Genomic DNA, 23,800 nt, shown 5'->3' on the forward strand with positions numbered 1-23,800 from the left:
CGCTGTCCAAACGCTCCTGGAGCTCTGGCAGCCTCGGGGCCGGGCCCATTCCCTGGGGAGCCTGGGCAGTGCCCAGCAGCCTCTGGGGGAAGAACTTTTCCCTGATCTCCATCCCAAACCTCCCCTGACCCAGCTCCAGCCGTTCCCTGGGTCACGGAGCAGAGGTTGGAGCTGCAGGCAGTGATGAGCTCTGCCCTCAGGCTCCCCTGGAGAGAGCACTGAAGCAGGAATCTTCTCTCTGGCAGTAAGAAAGACCCTTTCCCTTAAACCTGCAGAAAATCAAGCACCGAGGGGCTGTGATGCATCTGCTCCTGAGTGTCCCTTCTGAGGAGACCCTGCTGTGACATCCATCCCTGTGGATGGATCCTGCACCCCTCAGGTCCCCTGGCAGTGCAGCAGAGAGCGAGGGCAGCTCTGAAACTGGACACCAAAACTTCCACCGCAGCCGAATCCCCTCCCAGTGTCAGCGCATTTTGCATGAAATCCGGGTCAGGGCAGATGGAAAATCAGAGACTTTGCCCCAGTCTGCCTCCGCCACAAACTGAATTAAGCCTCTCTTCATTCCCCAGCTCCCAGGTGAGAGTCCTGCTCTCTTCTGGCACCTTTTTGCAGGGTGTGAGCTGTCTGCAGCTGCTGCTCTGCCCAGGGATGGGCAGGACGGAGCCCTGACCTCTGCTGGGCTCTGGGAAGGCGGCTGTTTGTGGTATTCCCGTGGGGTAGGGTCTCTTTGGAAGGTGATGGATCCCGTTGGGATAAGGTTTGGGGGTTCCAGCCTCTGTGTCAGCTCCTAACTCAGGTGGAAGGACCCAGCACAGGTAAGGGATGGCAGAGTGGCCTGGGGGGTGCTCAGCCCGTGCTGCCTCCCAGCTTGTTTTTTTCTGGGAGCTTTTTTTCCCTTCTGCCTTTTGTTGTTCCCTCCTCAGCTCGGGCTGGAAGCAGCTTGCCAGGCCAAAGTCTTTTGAGGAAACTTGGCCTCTCCCGGCCCCACGCTGAGCTCAGCGCTGGGCTACGCCTTTGCTCCCCAAGGCTGGCTCTCCCTCGTGAAACTTTCCTCAAAGCCTCCAGGATTTCTCTCGTCTCTTCCCCCTGCAGCCATGCACAGCCCCAGGACAAGTCCCGGGTAAATGAAAGCTGCAGCAGTTGGGCTGGAAACAGCTGGTTGCCATGGCAATTGGGGCTGCTCGGGATTTGCATAAGGCTGATGATTTTCATAGCACAGCCACATTTAAGGCAAGCAGGAGAAATTTCCATATTCCCAGCTCCGAGTCAGTTGGGGCGTGGGGGAGGCCAGGAGGGGGATATTTGAAATTCAAATGAAGGTGATTAGGGTTTGAGGTTGCGTTATTTTATTTTTTTTTCTTAAACATCCCATTATGGAAGAGGATAAAAAAGGATGGGGAGGGGAAAGGGGAACAAAAGGCTGGTTTGACTTGAATTAGAGGGGCAAAGGAAGAGCTGGTCTGATCTGCCTCTTGCCTCTGGTCTCGGAGAAGAGACTTGCCCTCTCCCAGCACCTGCAGGTGAAATGTTTTCCGTGGGAACAACTGCTGCCCTCGGGTTTCCTTCTGGAAGGTGCCTGAGTCTCCCACACTCGCTGTCCTGCTCTCCCCCTCTCCCTGCCCCACACGAAGGGGCTGCAGAGGGACCCGGGGATGGGATTTCTCTGAGGCACTGCTGACACAGGGAAGGCATTTTTATAACCCAGGGGTTTCCAGCCCAGTGAAGCACTTGAGTGTTCAGTGAAAGCTTCCCCTGGAGTCTGGAGCTTGTCTGAGTCAGCACAAGATTCACTTTTGCTCACCAGCCTTGGCTTTCCCATGGAGATGCTCCGGTGGTTTGGGGCTTTTGTGTCTTCAGAGCAAAGAGTTGAGATTAAAACTGCAGCCCTACCTGGCGGCCTCAAATCCCCCTCCTGCTCACGCTTTAAAAAAGCACTTTTTAGGTGCCTTGGGAGCATCAAGCATCCCAGTAGGGCATGTGGGAATCCAGGGAATTGACTGGTGCCTGCTCAGCTGCAGCTCCTGCTCCCCAGTGCTGGTGGGAGCAGCTGGAGGGAATCAGGGGTGGCCACTCCGTGAGGAAAAGGTGATTTGAGTGAGCTCCCAGCAGCTAGGGTTTCCTGTTGGCTCTGGAGAAGTTGCTGGTGTGGCTGCTGGGGAACAGCAGCACGAGGGCTGTGCCTTGGTTTCTGCCTGAATTTCCAAAGTCAGTGGAAATCCTGAGGAGTGTTTGGTGCTGGATATCTTGGTTTGCTTATTCCTTCAGTGGAGGTGAGCATTTGGCTTCATTTCCAGCTCGAGGGACAAGTACTGGTTATAGTTACAGTAATTGCCACTCTTTTCTCTACCAGCACTTGGGCAGTCTCTTCACTTCACGCCTTCTTTGAGGTGAGGGATTCGAACGAGGGAATTTATCAGAAATGCCCCTTGAAAGGCACCCTGCACCCGGCCTGCTCTGCCAGCCTCCTGTGGCATTGTGCTCCGTCAGCTGGAGTGCTAAAATCTCCAGGATAGGTGAGATTAATCTGAATTTTAGATATTTGATCCTCTGAGGCTGGAGCCTGACCTGCTCACCCCAGGCAGACCCTGATGGATGGAAACAGGGATCTCCAGAGGGTGATTCATCCCTGTGCCATCTATCTTGGGGGCGAGAGGAATTGCCCTCTGGAAGCGCCTGCTTCCTCTGCATGGCTGCAAAGGGAGCCTGGAGCAATTGGCTCCCGGTTAGGCACCTCAAAGTTTCAGACATCTCAGCCCCGGCAGCCGAAACCCCTGCCTGGTGTCTGCCTGGCATCGTTCCCCCAGCGCCCTTCAGCTGTTCCCCATTTCCCTCCCAAATGTGCAGCAGCAAACTGATTCCCTGTGGGAATTCCCCAACACCTGCTGAAGGCTGGAATCACCTCCTCATCCCCCTGTCCCCTCAGAGCGTGGGGTGGGTCGAGCGTGGAGCTGGCTGGGAATGGGGACGAGGCTGGCACGGCCCTGTTGGTGTGGCCGGGTGAGAAGTGTCACTCCCTGGAGGTGACACCTGCCCCTGGCTGCCTGTGTGAAGATGAAGGCCACCCTGATTTTCCTTTTCTCCCATTAGGGTGCTTTTATCCTCCGGGGCCGGACTGGCTCTGCAGCTCTGGTCCTGATGGATCCCTCGCCTTGGGTTTTCCAGGGGGGGAATGGCCGCGGGTGGGGGGAAGCTGCCCGGAACTGCCGTGCTGCTCCCATCCCCAGAGAAACCTCCCCAGGCAAACTCGCACCAGATCTGATGCCAGGGCTATGCAAAACAGCTGCCAGGTGAACCAAGGAGAGCAGCACAACCCTGGGCTGCCGGGCTCGGGGAGCCAGCTGGGCTTATCACTGCCTCTTCCCCCAGCCCCAACACCCAGGAACAGCAGGGCGAAGCCTTGGTTGTGGGCAAGCTGCTGGGAATTGTAGGGGCTCCAAGCAGCCTTTCCCCATTGAAATCTCAGGGCTTCCCCAGCCTCGTGGAATTTAAGGAAGGGGAGGACTGATCTAGCAGATTCTGGAGGTTCTGGATCCCATTGTGTCTGGCTCGTGCAGCAGAAATCAAGTTGTTGGCTGGGCTGAAGCTCCATTAAAATGAGTAGAGTTCTGGCAGTTTGCAGCAGGAGAGAGAATCTGCTGCCACTTACACTTTTCTTTCTTTTTATCTCCTGGAGCTAGAAAAGATTAAATCTTAAGTGCAGATTGTTTGAACAGCTCATTCCTTTAAGGAGAGAAATGACTGCTGCAGTGCGAACCCTGATGTTGACAGAAACTGGGAGGAAACTGAGGCTCTTTTTATAAAGCATTTGTAGGAAAGTTACAGATTCAACTGGAAGAGGAGAGTTATCCCTATCACACCCAATCCTTGGCCCACAGCTGCAATCACTTGAATTTTACATTCACTGAAACAGACAAAAAAAAAAAGGGCCAGATTTTTTTGCAAATAAATCTGTGCCCAAACACTCATCGGTCCTGCAGAGATTTGTGTATCCAGCTCCCATTTACATAACCACTGGGAGCAGAAATCACCCCTCCCAGTTTTAAATCTCTCCCTCTTGGACATCTAAGGCTGAACTGGTTCCCCCTGGGTCCCTTTGGAGTCAGTCAGGAGGAATAGTCATCTCCAGAGGGCCATTCATCCCAGCGGAGATGGGCGGCTCAGATAGGTGCAGGAATGGCCTCTGGAGGTGCCTATTGCTCCTTCTGTCTGCCCAGACAGCCCGGGGCAGTTCCCTCAGACTTGGGCACCCCAGCCAGTGCCAGGCTCCAGGAACATCTGCAGTGTGCTCAGCTGGCACAGGATTCCTGCCCGGCGTGCTCCCAAGTCCCCCCTGCTGCTCTGCAGGGATTTGTGGGATGCTGTGTCTGACTTTGTAGGAGAGGAAGGGACAAGAAAAGGTCAAAGAGTGTCAGCTGCACGTGCTTGTGGAGGGAGGGAAAAGCAAGAGCTGGGAAGAAGAGGGAGAAGGCTGTGCTGGAGGATGCGGGCCTGTGCAGGGAAGCTCCGTTCCAGCTGCGCCTCTTGGGTTCCAAGTTTTGGGGTGAATGGTGGTGACTCAGCCATCATCTCTGGGACCCAGGGATTCCCCTCCAGCTCTTTGAATCTTGCCTCATCACCACGCTGCGCCTGAACGTGAGTGAAACTCCTGTTTCCAAGAAACCAGGAGATTACCTTTTCCTTCCTGTTCTATTTTAGCAGCTGGGAACTTTTATTTCCTCCTTCCCTCCTGGCTGTGCTTCCCTTCAGCTGCTGCCTCCAGATCGCATCAAACACCCCCCCACACCCCGTGGGGGTTTCAAAGGTAGAAACTGCAGGCCTTGGAGATGCGCACGCGGTCCTGCTCAGGTGTGTGGATGCTGATTGTGATCATCCATTAACGCTATCAGCATTCCCATCGCTGGATCTGCTCTCCTTGGCTTTTGGGGCTGGAACGGGGCTGGAACGCAATGAATGAGCCCAAATCCCGGGGTGGGAGCAGCTGGAGAGAGCTGGACAGGGAGCAGAGGGGGTTGGAGCAGAGTAGGGAATTACACGGGGAAAGGAGATAAAGGGCTGAGAGCTGGGAGAAGCAGGTCGGGAGGAAGGCAGGAGCAGGGCAGGATTGCAGCCAGGCTGGGGGAGAGGGCTCAGAGCTGGCTGCAGATAGTGAGAACACAGAGGAGATTTCAGAACTGGGGGACAGCTCAGAGCTGGCTGGGGTTGCAGATGGTGAGGAGATCTCAAATTGAGGGGGCAGCAGCTCGTTCTGCCGTGGCACTGCTCCATAGCACGGTCCCACAGCTCCGTCTCCACAGTCAGTGCTTTTCAAATGTCACAGATTAAATCTCCAGGGCTGTTTCTAGACAGCAGAGAGCAGCCACAAAGCTCTGTTATCCCTGACTCTCCAATGTTTTGCCATCCGTGGATAATTGTACCAAGCACACTCCCCCTCAGGATCCAGGCTGATTCACCTGGGAATACTCTGTGCATGGAAAAATGTGTGCTGGGATAGGGTAAAGGCTTGTTCAGTTGAGGAAGGTCCACGGGAGGGCTGGATTTGCCCTCCTGCCTGCACAGCCTCTCCGAAGCTCTTCCCAGCTCCTTGCAGGAGCTCTGAACTGCTGGAAAACACGATGTGTTGGAGCTTGATCAGATCACAGGCCACGGGCTCTGCTTCGTGGGGAAAGGTATCCTGGAAAAACCAGCAGGAGGAGGAGGCCTGGGGGCTTGTGCCGGTGGGATGTGAACAATTCCAGGCTGTTCATCACCAACTCGGCTGGACTGGCAGGGAATGGCTTGGGGAATGTGTTGCAAAGGGGGAAGGGGTGTCTTGGGGTTGCCTCTGCAGCTCGAGAGCTTCGTGGAATCCCTTAAAGCATTCAGATGTGTGGAGAGCACAACCTTTGCTCTGTGATGTTCTTGATGAATTTGGCAGGTGTGATGGAGGGGGGGGATGTTTATCATCAAAGGGGAATGAGTGAGGGCCTGTGCGGTACCTTCAGGCTGAAACCTGTCTGATTTTTCCCCCTGTGCCTGCCAATCTCTTTTGGAATCAAGGAGACGCCTCTTGAGCACAACCCCACGGCACCCTGTGTTCCCTCAGATATCCCGTAATTACCCAGTGCCACGCGGGTTCCTGAAGATCCCGGGTGAGCAGCCCTGGCCACCTGTTTGCTGGCCTTTCCCACAGTGAGCCCTGGATTTCCCTGGAGATCTGTGATGTCCTCCAGCTCACCTCTGCTGGAATCTCCCTTGCACTCAGCAAGATTTCCCCCACCCTTGGCCAGGTATCTCCCAGGCAGGAACACTTTTTATGGCTCAGCAAAGGCTGGCACCACCCAAACGCTGCAGAAGCTGCCTTCATCCTTCCACTGCTGCGCCTTCCTCCTCCTCTCCTTGCTCTCCCAGGGCCAGGCTTTTGGTTATGTGTGTTCCAAGTTCTGGGAAGCTCCCACCAGTGCTGACTGTCGTTAATACTGAGATGTTTTTCTCTTTGTTTCGTTGTAGGGAATGAACAGAATGGGCTGGACTTTAACAGGCAGGTAAGAGGCTCCCTGGCTTCCCAGGTATTCTCCTCCTTTCTGGAATGACTGTTTTTTAATTGCTCATCGTTCTGAGGCCCAGGCAACTCCTGCTAAGAGATAAAAACTGTTAGGTCAGAAGCTGCCATTAAACTGACCACAGAACTCCTTCCCAGTTCCCTTTGTGGGATAAATGACAGATTACACCTCTGCTTTCCCTCTTCCTAATTCATAGAAGTTCAGCTAATTACAGAGTTTCTTTGAATGACCATTTGCTTGAGGGGTTTTCTGGCTTTTGAATTTTTTTTCTATCATCATTTAGGAACAAAAAGCACCTCAGTTATGGTGGCAGGGGTGCAAATCTGCCCCAAAGCCCCAGTGCTGTGACACTGGCACTGACAGCACCGGGGTGTGCAGGGACAAAGGCACGGGGCTGACTCACAGGAGTGTTCAGCCAGCACTAAAGGGGAGGTGGTTTGAGGTCTTGGGGTGCCCAGGTCAGGTTCCTCTTTGCAAGGAAGCAGGGAAAGGGACAGCAGATAAAAATATGTGGAAGCAAACCCCAGTCGCAAAAGAGCAGCTGAGGGGCCATTTTCCCTGCTGGGTGTGCTCTTCTCCCCCAGCTTTGTCCAGATAAAAGCATTCCCTGGCTCTCTCAGTGCCTGCAGATCTTCCTGTGTGGCTCTAAAAATCCCTGAGTGCCATATCAGGAGGTGACAGCCCTCTGGAGGTCCTGGATCTCTGCAGACACAGGAGTTCTGCTGGCAGGGTGATGAGGCACAGGTTGCCCAGAGCAGCTGTGGCTGCCCCTGGATCCCTGGAATTGTCCAGGGCCAGGTTGGACAGGACTTGGAGCACCCTGGGATGGTGGAAGGTGTCCCTGCTCATGGCAGGGCTGGAATGGGATGGGCTTTAAGGTTCCTTCCAGCCCAAACCATTCTGGGATTGTAGGAAAATGCTCTCTGAGCCCAGAGCTGAGGCCTCCTGTGGCCAGCAGAGCTGGGCTGAGCCCCGGAAAGGAGAAGAGGAGCCTGGAGAGCCAAACACTGCCCTGCTGCAGGATTCCAGGGACGGGAGCTGCAGCCAGGAATGCAGAAGGGGCTGGGACTCCATCCTGGACAGGCTTGAGGCAGATGTTGGCACAGCAGCCAACACTTCCAGTGTGCATTCCCCAAACTCAAGGGCTCCAACCCCTTCCAAAGGCTCCCTCCCAGCAGCACAGGGCAGCTGCACCTTCTCCACATGGCTGTTTTTGTCCTTCAAGCTCCCCTTGGTGGCTCTCGCCTTGACAAATGTCAGCCAGGCTGCTGTTTGTTTGTTTGCTTTGGCTGCTCCGGCTCTGGGTGGGTCTCCCCTTCCTATCCAAGGTGTCTTAACACGCTCAGCCATCTTCCAGGGTTTTGGAATCCCAGCTGCAAACAAAAAGCCCTGTGTCTCCAGCTCTGAGCACTGCAGAGCCCAGAGCATGGGCTCGCTCTCCGCACGCCCGGAGAAGAATCCAATCTTCTCACCAGGGGTGATAAAAGGAAATTCCCTGCAGATAGAAATGAGCACGAGGTCGTTCCATGCTGCAGACTTCTCCTATGGCAACACCACAAAGGTGTTGGGGCTGGGGTTAATCGAGGAGAGGTGATGGAGCAATGCTGATCTACACCCACTGCTGATCTGACCCTCCGTCCTCTGTATCCCTCTGAGTGATGCTGGGCAAGTTGTGGGGGCAGCCAGGCTTGCAGGCAGTAGAAATATCCTCCTCCTAAAAAGAAATTGTGGTTTATGGTTTTTTTTTTTTTTTTGCAGCATTTCCACTTTTATTTTCCTCCTTCCACCACAAAATCCAACTCATTTATTCCAGCTCGTCTGTGTAACTGAATAGCCAACTTAGCTGGGCATTTAGCAGGGTTTAAAAAGCCAAAGACTGTGAACGAGCTCATTTTATTGTTTTATTTTATTTCTACTCTGCTCTGATTCCCCAGAGTCCGCCAAAGGCGTTTGCCGGGATGTCAGGGATGGGATGGAACAGTCCCTGAGTGGACACAGCCCTGTGCAAGTGGCTCTTTGTCTCCCTCTCTTGGCCCTCCCAAGGCCATGGGTAGAGTGATTTTAAATCATTATTATTTAAAATAATAATTACTATTTGAAAGTATTGTTATTTAAAAGAACAATTATTACTTTAAATTATTCTCTTAAATGAGCAGGAGCCCGAGCACACACGGGCTCCACACTCACGTTTAGGGTTGACCTCAGCTGTTGGTGAATTCATCCTCAATTCTGCAAATAGATTTCAAATGACGAGAAAAAAGGAAAAGAGGAGAGCTGGAAATATCAAAGTGTTTTCATGTAAAATCAGGTGCTGAGCTCTTTCATTAGGGGTGGAGGTTGGTGGGTTTTTTAATTTGGTTTGGGGTTTGAGGTTGGTTTTGGGTGGCTTTTTTTTTTCCTTCTTCTTCTTTTTCGTTAGCCTGCAATTCAAGTTTTCAAACCGAAGCCAGGGCAGGATGGTTTGAAACCCAACTCCAAACTGACTGCAGGAGCTCTCTTTGCCTTTATTTGGAGTGCTGGGCTCTAATCACTTTCAAGATCATAAATCTCACATCGTTGAAGCCTCTCCCCCAGCCTTTGTAGATGGCCTACATTTCAGGTCTGCTTCCCTCCCTCCCCTGCTGCGCTCCAGGCGGGATGGGAAGGGTGGAGTGACCTGGTTAGACCCCTTCCCTGCCTCCCAATTCCCTGCCGGGGCTGCTCGCACCCTGCAAACGGGGAGGAGGGAAACTCTTGCGGAGTTTGAGGTTTTCTAGCAGTTTGTGGGTCAGCCCTGTGCTTTATGAGAAAGCTCCTTCTGATCCCTCAGCCTATTTGGCAAACATTTCTTCTCCCCCCCCACCTTTCCCTCCCCTCTTCAAACTCTCCTCCCACCTGGATGCAACAGTAATTTGTATGTGAATGAGAGGGAAAAGGGTGTGGATGGAAAAAGCAGCATCTTCAGCCTTGCCTATCTGGTTTGGCTTTTTTATTTAGTGAGTCTGATGCTGGTTGTTTCCTGTTTATGGCGAGGGAAATGCAAAGGCACAGTAATAAACTTTCACCTTCGGTGCTGGCAGCCTGCACAGGGACATCTGCCTCTGATGGGTTGGGATTGTGGCCAGAGCATGGCAGGGACAGATCTGAGTGACTCTTTCCTTGCCTGGCAAAATTCAAGGCCAGTTTGCCTCAAATGGGACCAGGCCAAGGGCTGAGAGTGCTGGAACAGCTTTTCCTGGCTGCCATGTGGTGATGCTGCCCAGGTGCTGCGGTCTCGCCGGGTCTGGGGTGGTTTAATTCCCCGCTCAGCCTTTAGGAAATACCAGATTGTTTGTTTGTGGAGAGCCAGGTGTCTGGAGCTAAGCCCTGGGATAGTGCTGCCTGCTGGAAGACACACTTGGATGGAGGGCTGATGGTTCTGGGAGGTGCCAGGGCTTGTGTGAGTGGTGTGAGGGTTGTGGCCCAGCTCATGGTGATGTGCGTCCGTCCACAGCTGGAGGAGGAGAACGCACAGCTGCTGAAGCCAGGAGTGCTTTTCCAGCAGGGAAGTGATGGCAGGACCCTGTCATCTGCTGCTCCTGAGTGCCAGGGAGGAATGCAGGATCAGCTCTTCCTCCAGAGAGGGGAATGAGAGCTCCTCTCCAAGCCCTCCCTGCACTCCAGAGCTGGGAGGGGAAAAAATGCCCCTCTTGAAAAGAAGCTGACAGGTTTTTGTGGAAAGGCTGGGCAGGATCTGCCTCTGCTCCCTATCCAAATGTGCCAGGCACTCTTCATTCCAGCAAAAGGCTGACCCTTGCAAGACAGGCTGTCATTTGTTTATCAAACCTGTCATTATCATTAATCACATCAATCTGAAGGGGATCTGGCTGGGAGATTCGACAGTGTTTAAGACAAGCAGGCACAGAGGTGCCTGAGCTGGGCCCAGCTTCAGTTTTACTGCTGGTTCTTTATTCCTATTCTTTGCTTTCTTTGGTTTACACCAGCCAGGGGATGTAGCAAGGACATAGATTTCCAACAGACTTCCTAGAAAGCCTTTTCAGCTGGATCTCTTGGAAAATTCCTCCTTTCTAAACCCAAGTGAAGGATCCTGCAAGAGGTGCTGGAGGGGTTCCCTTCCCTCAGGACCTCCTTGTCCAAGTCCTCTCCCTGCTCTGTTCATATCTGACCATCCTTGCCCAAAGAAACTTTAATTTCTGAGGTTGATGTGGGATTTCCAGCAGTTGCTTTGAGGTAGCAGGGCGAGTTATCTCAGGGCTCCACAGCTGATGTCCTGTAGGCACATGATGTGAGAAATTCAAAGCGGCCAAACTGCCCCTGAGATGTGAAATCCCTGGTGGCTCCTTTTGGGTGCCACTAACAAACACCCTGACCTTGTTTGGTTCCACCCACGCGTCTGAAGGCGCTCTGCTAATGCATTTAGCATCCCTTGGTGCCTCTGGAAGGCGGGGAGGTGTTCAGCCCTGTCTTGCAGACCCAGCCTGCCTCCCTGGCTTTTCCCAAAGATGCTGAGCTCTGTGATTGCAGCTGGGATCAGGGGATGCTTCATGGGACGGTTGCCCCTGGACATTGGGGTGGATTGGAATCCAGGGGCCTGCTCCCTGGCAGAGCTGGGTTATGGACTCCCATCCTCTGATTCATAGTCTTGTGCTCAACCACAGACCAGTTCTTCCTCCCCTCCATCCTTTTGAAGGTGGAGAGAAGGGCCTAACTCGCTGGGTAGTTTGTTATTAATATCTGGGATGCAAAACTCCCTGCACTTTTAATTTCGCTCCACCAGGGCTTCCCTCCCCCCGGGGATCTCTCTCATCGCTTTTCATTGCACTCCGTGTTCCCACCTCCCCTAATCTCATGTGCTCCCTGGATGTCATTTCTGTTCCTGCTTGGCTTTTCCCCGTGGGTAGCTCAGGTTTCAGTCTGCCCTCCAGATTTCCATCCCAGTCCTCTTTTGCCCTCCTCTCAAGGGGAGGTTCACATCCTGCTTCCTTCTCCCCTCTGGGGATCAATTCAGATTTCACTCTCTCTTCTCCCCATTGCCTCAGGGGATCAGCCTAAGTCTTGCATCTGCTTTTCATCTCTTGAGCCTCCCCTGGCTGGAAATCAGGGCTGGCCTTGTATCTGCCTCGCCTGACACTGGATCTAAGCTCAGCTCTGCCTTGGCCTTTCCCTTTTGAAGTCTCCCTGCTCTGTCCTAGGGACAGGCTGATTGCATAAATTTGTTTGTGTGCAGGTTCCTCATTGAAATGCAGCCCTTTGGGAAAGCATCAGAGAAAGCCCTGGCTCCAGGGAAAGTCCTCTGTGCCTAAATGTGGCCCTGCTTTGCTTAGGACAGATATGCAGAGGAACCCCTTCTTCAGGCTGGGTTTGTTCTGGCACCTCGGATGAGCTTGCTGGGAATGAGCTCCAAAACAGGCCAGGGGAACTTGTGAGGGAAAGGGGGATGCAATTAGGAGCAAGGATTTGGCCTTTTTTAATTGGTTTTCTCGAGAGGTGGACCTGAAACCACTGAATTAATTTGTTGACAACAACCCAGAGTTGGCTGGATTTTATCTGTTCCTTAACATCCAGCTGCAGTCCGTTCCCAAACTCCTGCTCTCCAGCTTTTAAGGAGCAAACTTCATTTATAAGGTGATTCCTACACCTGTTTCCTTGGCAAAATACCTTGTACAGCTGCTTCAAACCTGTCTGAGAGCGAGAGACAGAGATCTTTGTGCAAATTCCCTGCTCATCCTTTGGGAAACGCTTTCTGTGCTCACAAGGGACAAGCCCCAGTTTCACGGATCTGTCTGAAGGGTCACAGAACTCGTTTTCCACAACAGAAACTCAGCCCAAGGCACGGCTGTCACTGGCCAGCCACAATCCAGGTGGCCCAGCACCTCTTTGAGGGCTGAGTGGCACGGAGTGCTGTGCCTGGATGTGACTCTCCCGGAGTCACCACTAATGAGGAGAGAACTCCGAGTCCTTGAAGGCCTTTCATGTGCTGAGCTCCAAGGATTCACCCCAAACCCTGCACCACCCAGCCAGGGTGGGGCCCTGCACCCGTCCTGCACGAGGGCAAGTCCCAGCACACGGAGGGGAAGGCGATGGGTTCCAAGCAAGGCCTCTAATTTTGGACATCAGAGGGCACTTTCTCCCTCCCCAGAGGTGCTGATCTGCTCAGTGTGGGATCAGTGGGTTTATCCAGCAGGGAACCCTCCTGACTGCTTCCCCAGCCCATGGAATTCACACAGGTTGGGAGCAGAGAGCTGGCTTGGAGCTCCCCCCACCCGTGGGCTTCATCCCCTCACCCAGGATGAACCCCGTGTGATGCTCTCCCATCTGCTGCACTCTCCCTTTCTCTTTAATCGCGCTGCTCGCTGTGTTTAATGCAATCCCTCCAGCTGCTCTTGTCCTGTCCCAGTTCCCTGGGGCGTGGCAGCCGCTGCCAAAAGTGCCAGGGACCAACGGGAGAGGCCCGTGGAGCTGGGATGGAGCCAGCCCCAGCCACGGGAGCCGTCTGATTCCGAGTTAATTCCTCCTAAACGTGGGATGTGGTGGGAAGTTGCCTCTCAAGGGCTACCTGGGCTGTGTGGACACTTTCCCCACGGATGACTAATCCAGGGATATCCATGCAGTGCCAGGTGTTTGGATTTGTCACTGCCAGAAGGCACAGAGAGTCCTGAACAAGCAGAGATTCCTCCCCATGGGCAAGGGATCCATGGAAAACAAACAAAAAAAAAAGGGACATTTTTCATGCAGGCCCAGAAAATCCCAATAAGGCAACTTTGGAGTGGAACAGGAACATGCTTGGGCTCCAGGGGACCTGTGTGAGCTTGCAGGAGGGCAGGGGAGAAGCCATGGAGTGGTGTGTGTGAAATCAGGGTGATAAGGAAAGGGGCAGGGATGCAGCCCAGGGTGAGAGCAGAGCAGATAAGCACGGAGGTGTAGGCAGAGGTGGAGTTCTGGAGAAGTTTGGGAGTTGGGCAAGTGAAATGGAGAGAGAGAGAGGGAAAGAGGTGCAGGAAGCAGAGCTGCAACCCATGGGAAGGTTGGGGCAGGGGCTGAGGAAGGGACAGGGAGAGCCCTGAGAGGGAGACAGAGGAGAAATCCCAGCCTTGATGGGGGTAAAAGCATTTTCCATGCTTTGATTGGAGGTTCTGGCCACTCTGACCAAGAAAATGGCATCTTCCCCTGGCTGTTGTTGAAATGCTCCCAGTTTGGGATGCCCACAGGCCTTGGCAGGGAAGGCACCGCGTGCCTCAGTGCCACCAGCCTGCGGGAAGGTGCTGTAAGTTGCCTTTCCAGTATCTTTTCAGCAGCTCTGTGCCCCCTGAGAGCACTCACCAGCCTCTCTGCCCCCCAGGCTGTGGGAGCAGCCCTGGCCAGGACGCTCCCACCTGAGCAGGTGTCGCTGTGAGCGTGGCCAGGCAGGGCAGGTGCTCTCCCCACCTCTGGTTTGGTTCTCCTCTCCCTTGCCCAGCCCCTGCTTTGGAAGCCTGCTGTGCCACAGGGGATCATTTGAGGTTCATCACAGCGAGGGGGGACTTCTCTCTCTTCCCTGTTTGTTTGGAAGCAAAAAATTCCGGGGAAAAGCTGTATCAGAGAGCCCACAAAAGCTGCGTGTGGTTCTGTTTGTTTTCTCCTGTCAGGCATGCAGCTTGGTTGCTCCTAAAGTTTTGACTTCCCACCTCTACTTTGACTCCAGCACAACCATTAACACCCCAAGCCGAAGCTGAGGATAAACCCTATCGGATCAGACCTCAATTAATAACCTCAAAGGCCTCGTGTAGGGTGATGCAGGTGTGCTGAGGTTAGAGATTGCATTTGAATTTTCCACGGCTGAGTTTTAGGACACAGCCTGTTAGGGACTTAATCTCACGCTGAATTCCTTCCTGTCACGCTGACAGCTTCCAAAAATTCCCAGCCTTCGGTGGGATGTAAATGTTACGGGGTGAATATCGTGGCATTGGCATTAAGGTTTTCTGCCTTCTTTCCAGGTGTCTGCTAAGCCCTGCTGTACGTGCAGGACGGTACATGTGGAAATAGTAATTGCAACCCCATTATTATTATTATTATTATTGCCATAATTTATTATTAGTGTTTTTTTATTTTATGGGGCCCACGTGCGCGGGTAATTCACGGCGGAGCGCTTACGCCATCGGAAGGTGGGAAGGCCCAGGGAGCTGCAAGAGCCTTGGATCCGGCTTAATACCCATTTCCATCTTAAAGCTTCCTCCCTGGGCTTGAGGCAAAGGTATTTGGGGCAGCTTGAGGCAGCCCTGCTGTGCTGGAGAGCGTTTTGGGGTGACTCAGAGTTGTGCCATTCCTTTTCAGTGAGGGCCAGGTGCTCCAGACCCTCTGTGTGCACCTGATCCTCCTCTTCCCTCTGCTCTGGAGGGCTGGGAGTGAGTCAAACTCTTAAACTCGGCTCTGACCGTGAGATAAGCCAGATGTGGAGGCAGATAAACGTGTTTCAGAGAGGTCACTGTCTAAAGAGGAGCTTCCCAACAAATAGGGCTGTCTTCCATCTCCCACTAACACGGTTCCTGCCTGATAACTGGTGCTGGAGAGGGCTGGCAGGGCTGCAAGGATTGGCAGGGCTTGGACAGGAGAGATCCAGACCTGGATTTGGGGAGAGGATTGGAGGCTCTGAATTGGTGGCTGAACGAGGAGGATGATGGAGCCCTGCGTGTGTCGCACCAGGAGCTCACGCCAAGGAGGATTTTGGGGCTGCTTTGGGGTCTGCTAGATGGGGAAAACATTGAGATTATCCCTAAACTGGGATGACCCACGGAGGGCTCCAGCCCAGCCAGTGGGATCCAACCATCAGTGCATGGAGCCTAACGCTGGTCCATCTGAAGGGAACAGCAGCAAGCAGAGCTGCTCAGGTGAACCTTCCCAGCTTCCCGCCTTTCCACGGCTCTGCAAGATGTCTGCAGGATGTTTTCACGAGCCGAGCGTTTGCCAGAAGTTCACAGATCAGTTACAAAACAGTTGTACCTTTTTTTTTTTTTTTTTTTTTTCCTCTCCCCTTCTTCCTACTGGTAAGGAAGAGTTTGTGCAGTAATTGCAGGCAGGTTGGGAGATGTTTTCTTCATAATTCTCCTTCTTATGAAATGTTTATGAAACACCTTCCACAAATCAGTTACGCAAGCAGGCTCCGGAGCTTTGATCATTTTCCATCACCCTCAGTGTGTTTCTTCGTTTGTTTTGCTTTTTGTTGTCGTGTTTAGGCCAGAGATAGGTAAGAACCCATCCATCCTTGCAGATGTTCAAGCCAACTGCGGAAGGGACTCTCTCTTTTCCACCCAGTCACCCCTTCCTGTGTTTTTCACTCGGCTTGCTCGGGGGCTGACCCTGTTTCAAGGCTGTGAAAACATCCAAACATCCACTTGAGATTTGCAAGTGTGATTGCTGCCCTGGCCCAGAGGAGCTCCCGGGCCTCCAGCTGCCGTTACCTGCTCCCAGCCCTGCCCCGGGCCCCCCCTCGGGCCCCAGGGGAGGAAGGTGCTGGAGATTCACAGCCAAGAGCCCCCACACCTCACCTCAGCCGTGGGGATTTGCAGCTTCTGCTCTCTTCCCTGCTCGTTTTTCCGTGGAATGGTTTGGATTGGAAGGTTGCTGAAGGATCATCCCGTTCCAACCCCTTGCCATGGGCAATGAAGCTTCCACCAGACCAGGTTGCTTTCTTTAAATAATGCTATTTTTCCAAGCAAAATTCAATGGGGACAAAGTCTCTCCGTGACTTCTCGTTCCCTTTTCCCCATCCATGATGATCCTATCAAACCAAGATCCTGAGCAATCCCAGTGGGACCTGCTCCTGTAATTTTTACCCAAATCACTGTTGCTCACTTGCAATGTTTCAGCAGAGCTCCCATCAAATCCTCACATGAGCTGATTCTGTGAGGATTTCATCATTTCAATCTTTTTTTTTCTGGTTTGGTTCCTCAAGGAAAAGTCTTCCCATATTTGCAGGGATTTTCTGCAAATCTGAGGCAGATGCACTGGGAAAGGAGGAGGCAACTCCTCCCCTCGTTTTATTAATCCGAAATTTACATTATTTTAAGGGAGTCTCATGATATTGAGTGGCCTCGCCCACAATGTGTGTGGTTTTTTGGGGTTTTTCGGGTTTGGTTTTTTAATGTACACTTGGCAATATTGCCGGTTTAGCCAGGGAAAAAAAATGAAGGAGCAGGATTTGCATAAACCATCCCCAAAGTTTTGGATAGAGCCCGAACTCCTGCTAATGAACAATTAGCCAGCTGCAGGCCTGTCGGGGAGAGGAAGAGGAGGGCGAGGTAAATTTGAGCCTAAACCCAATGGAAATAGGTGCGGAGGGAGAAGGATTTGTCAAGAGCAACCCCAGGTTCCCGCCCACTGCGCAGGAGGGAGCCAGAGAATTCCAGGGCCGGGGGAAGGAGCAGTGGGAGATGTTGTTGTTTTTAAATCGGGAACCGGTCCTCTGCCAAACCCACCTCCCGTTCTCACATCGAGCCATGCCGGGATGCGGCTACACACCCCTTTCTCCCTGGAGCGCCGCCAGCTCGTCCCGCTTGGCAGCTGCAAAAATTGATTTCAGTTTGGAAATGGCTCGTGCCTCTTCAACACCCCACTCCCATCGGGATCACGGCTCAGGCAGCACCCAGAGCCCGGCTCTCTGAGACGTGGAAAACTCGATGTTTTTTGGGACTGCTCCGCCTTGGATGAAGCAGACAAACGTTCATTTCTTTTTTTTCTTTTCTTTTTTAATAATTGAGTCTTTTTCTTTTTTGGCGCCGACGGATTCTTTTTAATGCAAAGAACGTCCCTAAATCCACGTGCCTGCAAGGACTGGATGGCTCAGGGGTAACGGGGTGTCCTCCTGACCCTTTTTGCCTGGCATCTAGTGACTTATCGCTGTCGATAGCAATCAAGAAGATCTTTCCACCTGATTTTTTTTTTTTTTTTTTTGCCCTGCCGGGCTAAGAGGGATGATCATGCCAACCTGAAAGGTAGGAAAGAGCTGGAATTTATAGCATGTCTACCTCTTGTTGCAAGGAGCTGGGATTATTGCAAAACGAGTTTCGGCGGTGTCCAGAGCTCGAGCTGTAATGAGAGGGGGTGTTGTAATCACCTTCCCTCCGTGCAGCACCTTCCAAAATGCACAGGGGAATGTTGCAGCTCCCTGCTCTGGAGCTGTTGAACCTCTTGTGATCCCATTTCCCCCTTTTCTCCTCTCGTGGAGATCCTTCAGAGCTCAGACTCGATGATTGTAGAGGTCTCTTCCAACTGGAATTGTTCCGCGTATTTCTTCGCGTTGCTCAAGTGGGCAGAAAAGCTCCTTCAGCCTCAAAATATCCACTTGAGATGTTGTTTTTAGAGCGGATTTCTTGTCCCCCTCTGCTGGCAGGAGGTTGCAGGACTCAAGGCCCCATCACTGGGACAAAGACCCTCCTCTTCTTTGGGGGATGTGGGGTTTGGAAGGGGGTGGGGGGTTTTGTGGGGTCTGATGGGACCTGGGGATGGTCAGTCCAGGAGTCAGGGTGAATCTTCAGGGTTTTCAAGCTCTGTCCTTTGTAAAGTCCTCCTGGTTTTTCCAGGTTTTGGGAATTAGAGGCTCTTCTTGCTGCAATGAGGAATAATCCTTGTTCAGGGTGTTCTCATGCTGAGGAAATATTTGGTTCAGTCTTTTCTTGGAGGAGAGTTCTGTATGATTTACCTGTCCCCGTGCATGGGCACTCCTCACCCAGCTTTCAGGAATTAACCTAAAAACTTCCAAAATCCTCCCCTTCCTCCTGTCCTAGTCAGCACTACCAAAAGATTTCAGCTACCACAATAATTGGAACAGATTATTATTCATTTTTTAAAATAAATTAATTTTTAACAATGTAGCAGCAGTGTTAGAAATGGACATGGAGACTGTGGAATAAACCAGAAACAAGGATTTGGTTCTGCTCCAGGGGTGCGTTTTTCTCTACGAATGTGGATTTAAAAATCATTATTTTCTGGTGGACAAGAACTTTGCTTGAATATTAAAGTAGCTCCAAAAGACCACTGGACACCTGGGAAGTTTTCCAGTTCTTTTTCCACAGCTTGTAACTGAGGAGGGAGATTTTGCTCACAATTTCTTGTTGCTTTTTGGTAGTAATGGCACAAAAGCATTTGGTGCCTGGAGTGCTGCATTTTCAAGTCTGGGAGATTGCTCTGCCTTTTTGAGGTCTTTTACTCCAGGACCTTTCCTTTCCCATCCCCTTGGACCATTCTCTCTTTCCTGCAGGGAAAAATGAGAGGTTTTCCATGGCCAGCCCTGCCATCGGGGCCTGAGTGGTGATCTGGAAAGGGGAACTGCTCTGTGTCTTCATTAAAACTCCACAAAAGGCTTTAAACCTTGAAAAGCTGCTTGCAATTGGTTTTTTCCTGAAGTGTTTCAATTGAGCAAAGTGCCAGCCTGCCCTGGGCTTGGCAGAGCAGGAGAGCTGTCCCTGGGATCCAGTGGAGAGCAGGAGTGTGGATGACCATGATTTTCAGCGATGGAAACCGTGAAAATTCCCTGAGAGGAGCATCTTGCAGCCCCTTGGATCCCAGCTCCACTCCTCCTGCTCATCCCTCCTCTCTGCTCTCTAATCCTACAATTCCTTTGCTCTTTTGCAGATTAAAACCGAGGACCTCAGCGACTCCCTGCAATCTGCCATCCCCCCTCGGTCGGGTCACCTCGTGCAGGGATCATCCATGATGCCAGGGAGCCAAATCGCAGGGGTGAGTGACCTGGCTGCCCAGGGAGCCGGGATCTGCTCATCAGGAAAAGAGGCTGCTCCTCACCCCCTCCCCGAATTCCTTTGGCCAGGGGCAAAAGGAGCCTGAGGGGGTGAGGAACACTGGATTGGAAAAGTGAATCCTCATCTTCCTCCTCGGCTTTTCCTCGTGGATTCAGGGGTAGACTGGACACGTGCTGGATTTCCTCTGAGGGTTTGCTAAGCAGGGAAACCACTCCTGGTCAGGAAATCCCTCGGACTGGAAGTAACTGGAGGCTGAGACAACACCGTGGGGAAGTGTTTGAGAATGTTTGCCCTGCTTTTCCTCCTTCAGGAATGTGTGGTTAATGCCATTGTTGGAGATAGGATTCTAGACCAGATTAACTCCTAATCTGAGCCTGTTGTTGCCTCAAATTGATTTACACCAGGGAAGAAATTCATTCCTTGAGGGAATTGGTTTTTCCCTAAGGTAAAAAAAATGGAGTTTAGCACTTAACTCTTGTTAAATTCTAGTGGGAGTTGGATGCCAGGGGGTCACACAGATGCTCAGTAAGCCCTTCCCTCGTTTTTTCCTGGGGTATTCAGATCCACTATACAATTTAGGGATTCTTCAATTTCCCCCAGTCTTCAGAACAGTCCTGTGGGAAGCAGCAGTGGTGAGCTGGGAGAGCCTGCTGCAATTTGCTGGGTGATTTTAGGCAGTTCACTCTGGAAATACTTTGTCTGGAAGAAATTGAAATGCAAGACGTTTCACTGTTCCAACAACCAGAGTTTGATTGCCTCAAAAATGTCTTCATCAAGAGTTACCTTTTCCAGGGCAAAGCAGACAGTTCTCCACGGGGATGTCTCTGTATGCACAGAATTCTTCTCCTACCCCTGAAACTTTTGGACCTGCAGCTCTCCAGCCCCCCAGACTACCCACATGCAGCGTGGATTTGTGAGGAGCAGAAATCCTTGAGTTTTATTGTTCCCTTTGCTGTTTTCTGTAGGACATGAGCTCCCTCCACACCCTGCAGCAGCTGGTGTTGCTCCCTGGGCACATGCAGTCAGTCCCCCAGTTCCTTCTGTCCCAGTCTCAGGCAGGACAACAAGGTAAGAAATGGATAAATATTCAGGGAAAACCTCATTTCTCGTGGATGTCAGGTTTTCCTAGCGTGATGCTGCCTGTTCCCACACCGGGGATGATCCCAGAAGCATCCCGGGCCGGAGATGCTGCTGGCACCTGCGCCTTGTGCGCTCCACGAGTGCCACCTTGGGGCCAGCCCGGGCAGCCAGGCACGGATCCCAGCCTGGAATTCGGGACAGCGCCCGGTTTTCCAGCAAAACAGTGAAGGAGCTGCTCCTTGGGGAGCAGGGCCAGCCCGCCCGGGCTCCCTCCCACTCCTCATTAATTCCAGAAAGCTGATCAGAGGCCGGGCTGCTCGCTTGGAGGGAGGGTAAATCCAGGCAAGGAGCTGGAGGACAGCGCTGGCAGCAGAACAGGTCCAACTTAGCCAGGAGCAGCTGTGGGAGGAGAGCGAGAGGTTTGGATGTTCCATAGGGCAGGAAAGGTCTCACTGCTCCTGAAACACGGAGAAATCAGCTCCAGGAAAGCGCTGAGGGCTCGCTCAGTGCCTGAGAAAGTCCCTGTATTTCTGGTTTTACCTCCAGTATTTTTACAGCATTTCTCCCGCCCCAGGGGTGAGGATGGAGGTTTTCTGCTGCTTTAATCCATAGCCTGGCAGATCCAAGGGGACTTGCATGCTTTGCTTGTGTTCTGGATTTATCCCAGCACAGAGCTGCCTCCACATGAACTGGAATTCAGGATTATAACCTTAAATCTCTGCAGCTTGAACCCACTGGTTCGCACACTCCAAAAGCAAGTGGGGACTTTATTTCTTCCTGACAATATATAAATTCTGCTCTCTGCCAGATGCTGCTGAGTGATGGATAAAGGTACTTGATGTATATTTACAAATAATTTTGAATTAGTTTGTTTGAAATACGGTCAGGACAATCTATTCCTCACTGCCTGCTTTTATTCATGAATAATAAGCATCTTTTACTGCAAAGCAGAACTCGCTGCCTTTTATAGATGAGAATTTCTCTGTTCACTGACTTTTTTTGGCAGCTATCTTTGGTTGTCACCCCTTCCAGTTCCAGGCTTGACCAGGACTGGATATTCTGGCCAGGAGTTGGATTTTTGTGCAGGAACAGTTCCATTTGCATGGGTGATTGCCGGGTTTTAGTGATCCTTTGCCACGTGCACACAGAGCCAGTGGGGAGTGAAAGGGAAGGCTCAGGTTGGCTCTGTGGAATTTGTTGTTTTGTACAAGTGGAGTTTTCTTCCTCCTGCAGAAAGGCAGAAAATATTCCAGAATTGCCCCTGGGGCCATCAGGGAATGCCCTGGGTGTCTCCTGATTTCAGACCGTGGCTCCATAAATGGATTTTGTGGCCAAAGGGGCTTGGCTGGGGGCTGCCCCTTTCCAGGAGGGATGTGAATTTTAGTTGGGGTTGTGTTTTGAAGCTCTCAGATAAATTCCCAGCTCTGATTCCCTCGTTCCCTGCGCAGCCCTAATCCTGGCACACCTGAGTCGGGGTGGGAGAGCTCTGTAAAGGTGGCAATGAGCAGCCACAGAGATTTTGGGAATCCTGTCAGTCGAAATATCGCTGCTGAAATCTTCATCTCAGCTGCCAGACCGGTGATTCCTGAATGCAGCCCTTCATTTCCCTCAGAGCCAGAGCTGAGCTCTCACAAAGGTGTTCAATCATGATTTTAAAGACTCCAAATGACAGAGCATCTGCCATGTCCCAAGGCAAAGCCACGGCAGTGATTAATTACCTGCACTGGTAAAAATGTGCACCTCATTACCAGCCTGGATTTGAAATTCTGAGTTGTTCCAGCGTTAGGGAAGGCTTATTCCAACCCCAGCCTAAGTAAATAAATGGGATAGTGCACATCAGATCTAAATTAAATAAGAAAAGGCAGAAAGAGTGAGAGAGTGAGTGATTGGTTCTGGAGATTATCTGTTTTCCCTTTTATTAGCAGAAGTCCATAAATTTCTATGGACTTCCCTGTAATTGGCAGTTATAATCAATTAAATATATTGACTGCTCTGGGCAAGGTTATAAATCCTCACTAAATTCTTTAGGTTTCACTCACAATGGACTTGATACCAACTAAATTTCTAGGGAACTACACAACCTGATCCTGTAGGACATTCCCTCTAAGAGATATAGGCTTGCACTTGGCAGTTTGTCAACTAAACAATTACACAGTCTCCATAAATCCCAGTTTTTGTTGGGTTTATGGATTTCCCTTCTTTTTCCCTTTCATCATTTCGTGTCAGCTCCTACGTTCTGAAAGAAATTCAATTTGTTTGAAATACAGTAGGGTAGGAAGGGAAGGGTCAGATGGCTTCCAAATGACACTTGAAAATGAAATGTAGAACAGAGAGCAGAGTGGGAGGGCTCACGAGATTAACTGGAGGATCAGGAGTTTTTTAACAAGATCAAGTGGCTGAAAGTCGGAGTCAGAAGAGCTTATATTGGAAATAAGATGTCCATTTTTCTAAGAGCTACAATGATTAAGCACTGGGAGGGATCCCCATGGAGGATGTAGGAAATTCTCTGCTGCTTGGCACCTAAAATCAAGGTTAGAGGTCTCTAAAATGCCTGAGCACGATGAGTGACACTCAGGGATCAGCAAATGAGATATTTCACTTCTATCATTATTGTAATAATCCCTTGCAGGCTAAAAAGCCACGGGAAGAACCTTTTCTTCCTCATAATCCAGCTCAGAGCCCGACACTTCCCTAATGGCTGAAATTCTTGTATTTTGGGCAAGAAATAACTTAGGGAGCTTCCCACTCCGAGCTTTCCTGGGGATGTTCACTGAGCAGCCGTGTCTCTCTTTTTTCTCCTCAGCTTTGCAGCCAAACCTCCTCTCGTTCCCTCAGCAGCAGGGCAGCCTCCTCCTCTCCCAGCCCGGACCCAGCCTGGCCTCCCAGGTAACAACACACCTGAGAGCGTGGTGAACTCCCCGCTGCTGCTTTAGGGAGGGCAAGTGGCACAGAAAACGGGGTGGTTTTCTATTTTCGTGACTCTGAGCATCTCTTTTGGGGTGTCTGGGCAGGCTGTGGGGCGCTCTGGCCTCCCCGGCTCCTCGGTCGAACCCCACCTGGACGTCCCCCAGCACTTGCAAGTGGCAAAGCACCTGACCCCAGCAGGGGCTTCTGAGGAGCCCAGCGACCTGGAGGAGCTGGAGAAGTTCGCCAAGACTTTCAAACAAAGGAGGATCAAGCTGGGGTTCACACAGGTGAGAGGGAGGGGATGGGAGGAGTTTGGGGCAGAGCCTTTCCTCCAGAAAGGCTGGATTAGGTAAATTTGGGTTATTTTGCGGCATCCCTTTCCAAATACACAAAGAGAAAAACCATTCCTAACACCTCATCACCTCAATACCTGCACCTTCTCCAATATTAAGGGGTGTGGGGCAGATTGCTGTGGGGAAAAAATCCCCTCTCCCTGGCAGGCAGGTCATGGGAACAAGGCTGAAGCTATCCTGGAAGCAGCCTGGGGGGAAGTTGAGGCTGGAC

The 23,800-nt window shown here is 51.8% G+C and overlaps 1 protein-coding gene across 2 annotated transcripts in view; it reads left to right on the plus strand.

The window, feature by feature from the left end:
• POU2F3 (POU class 2 homeobox 3) overlaps positions 1 to 23,800 on the plus strand; it is a 39,383-nt gene that overhangs the window by 8,945 nt on the left and 6,638 nt on the right. For both annotated transcript variants that reach the window (XM_019288612.3, XM_010404034.3), the window contains 5 exons: positions 6,487 to 6,521; positions 19,125 to 19,229; positions 20,215 to 20,317; positions 23,133 to 23,215; positions 23,341 to 23,523. In XM_019288612.3, coding sequence (XP_019144157.1) covers positions 6,487 to 6,521; positions 19,125 to 19,229; positions 20,215 to 20,317; positions 23,133 to 23,215; positions 23,341 to 23,523 — 509 coding nt within the window. The remainder of the gene's footprint in view (positions 1 to 6,486; positions 6,522 to 19,124; positions 19,230 to 20,214; positions 20,318 to 23,132; positions 23,216 to 23,340; positions 23,524 to 23,800) is intronic.

The sequence above is a fragment of the Corvus cornix genome, chromosome 24, assembly GCF_000738735.6.
Source record: "Corvus cornix cornix isolate S_Up_H32 chromosome 24, ASM73873v5, whole genome shotgun sequence".
Lineage (NCBI taxonomy): Eukaryota > Metazoa > Chordata > Aves > Passeriformes > Corvidae > Corvus > Corvus cornix.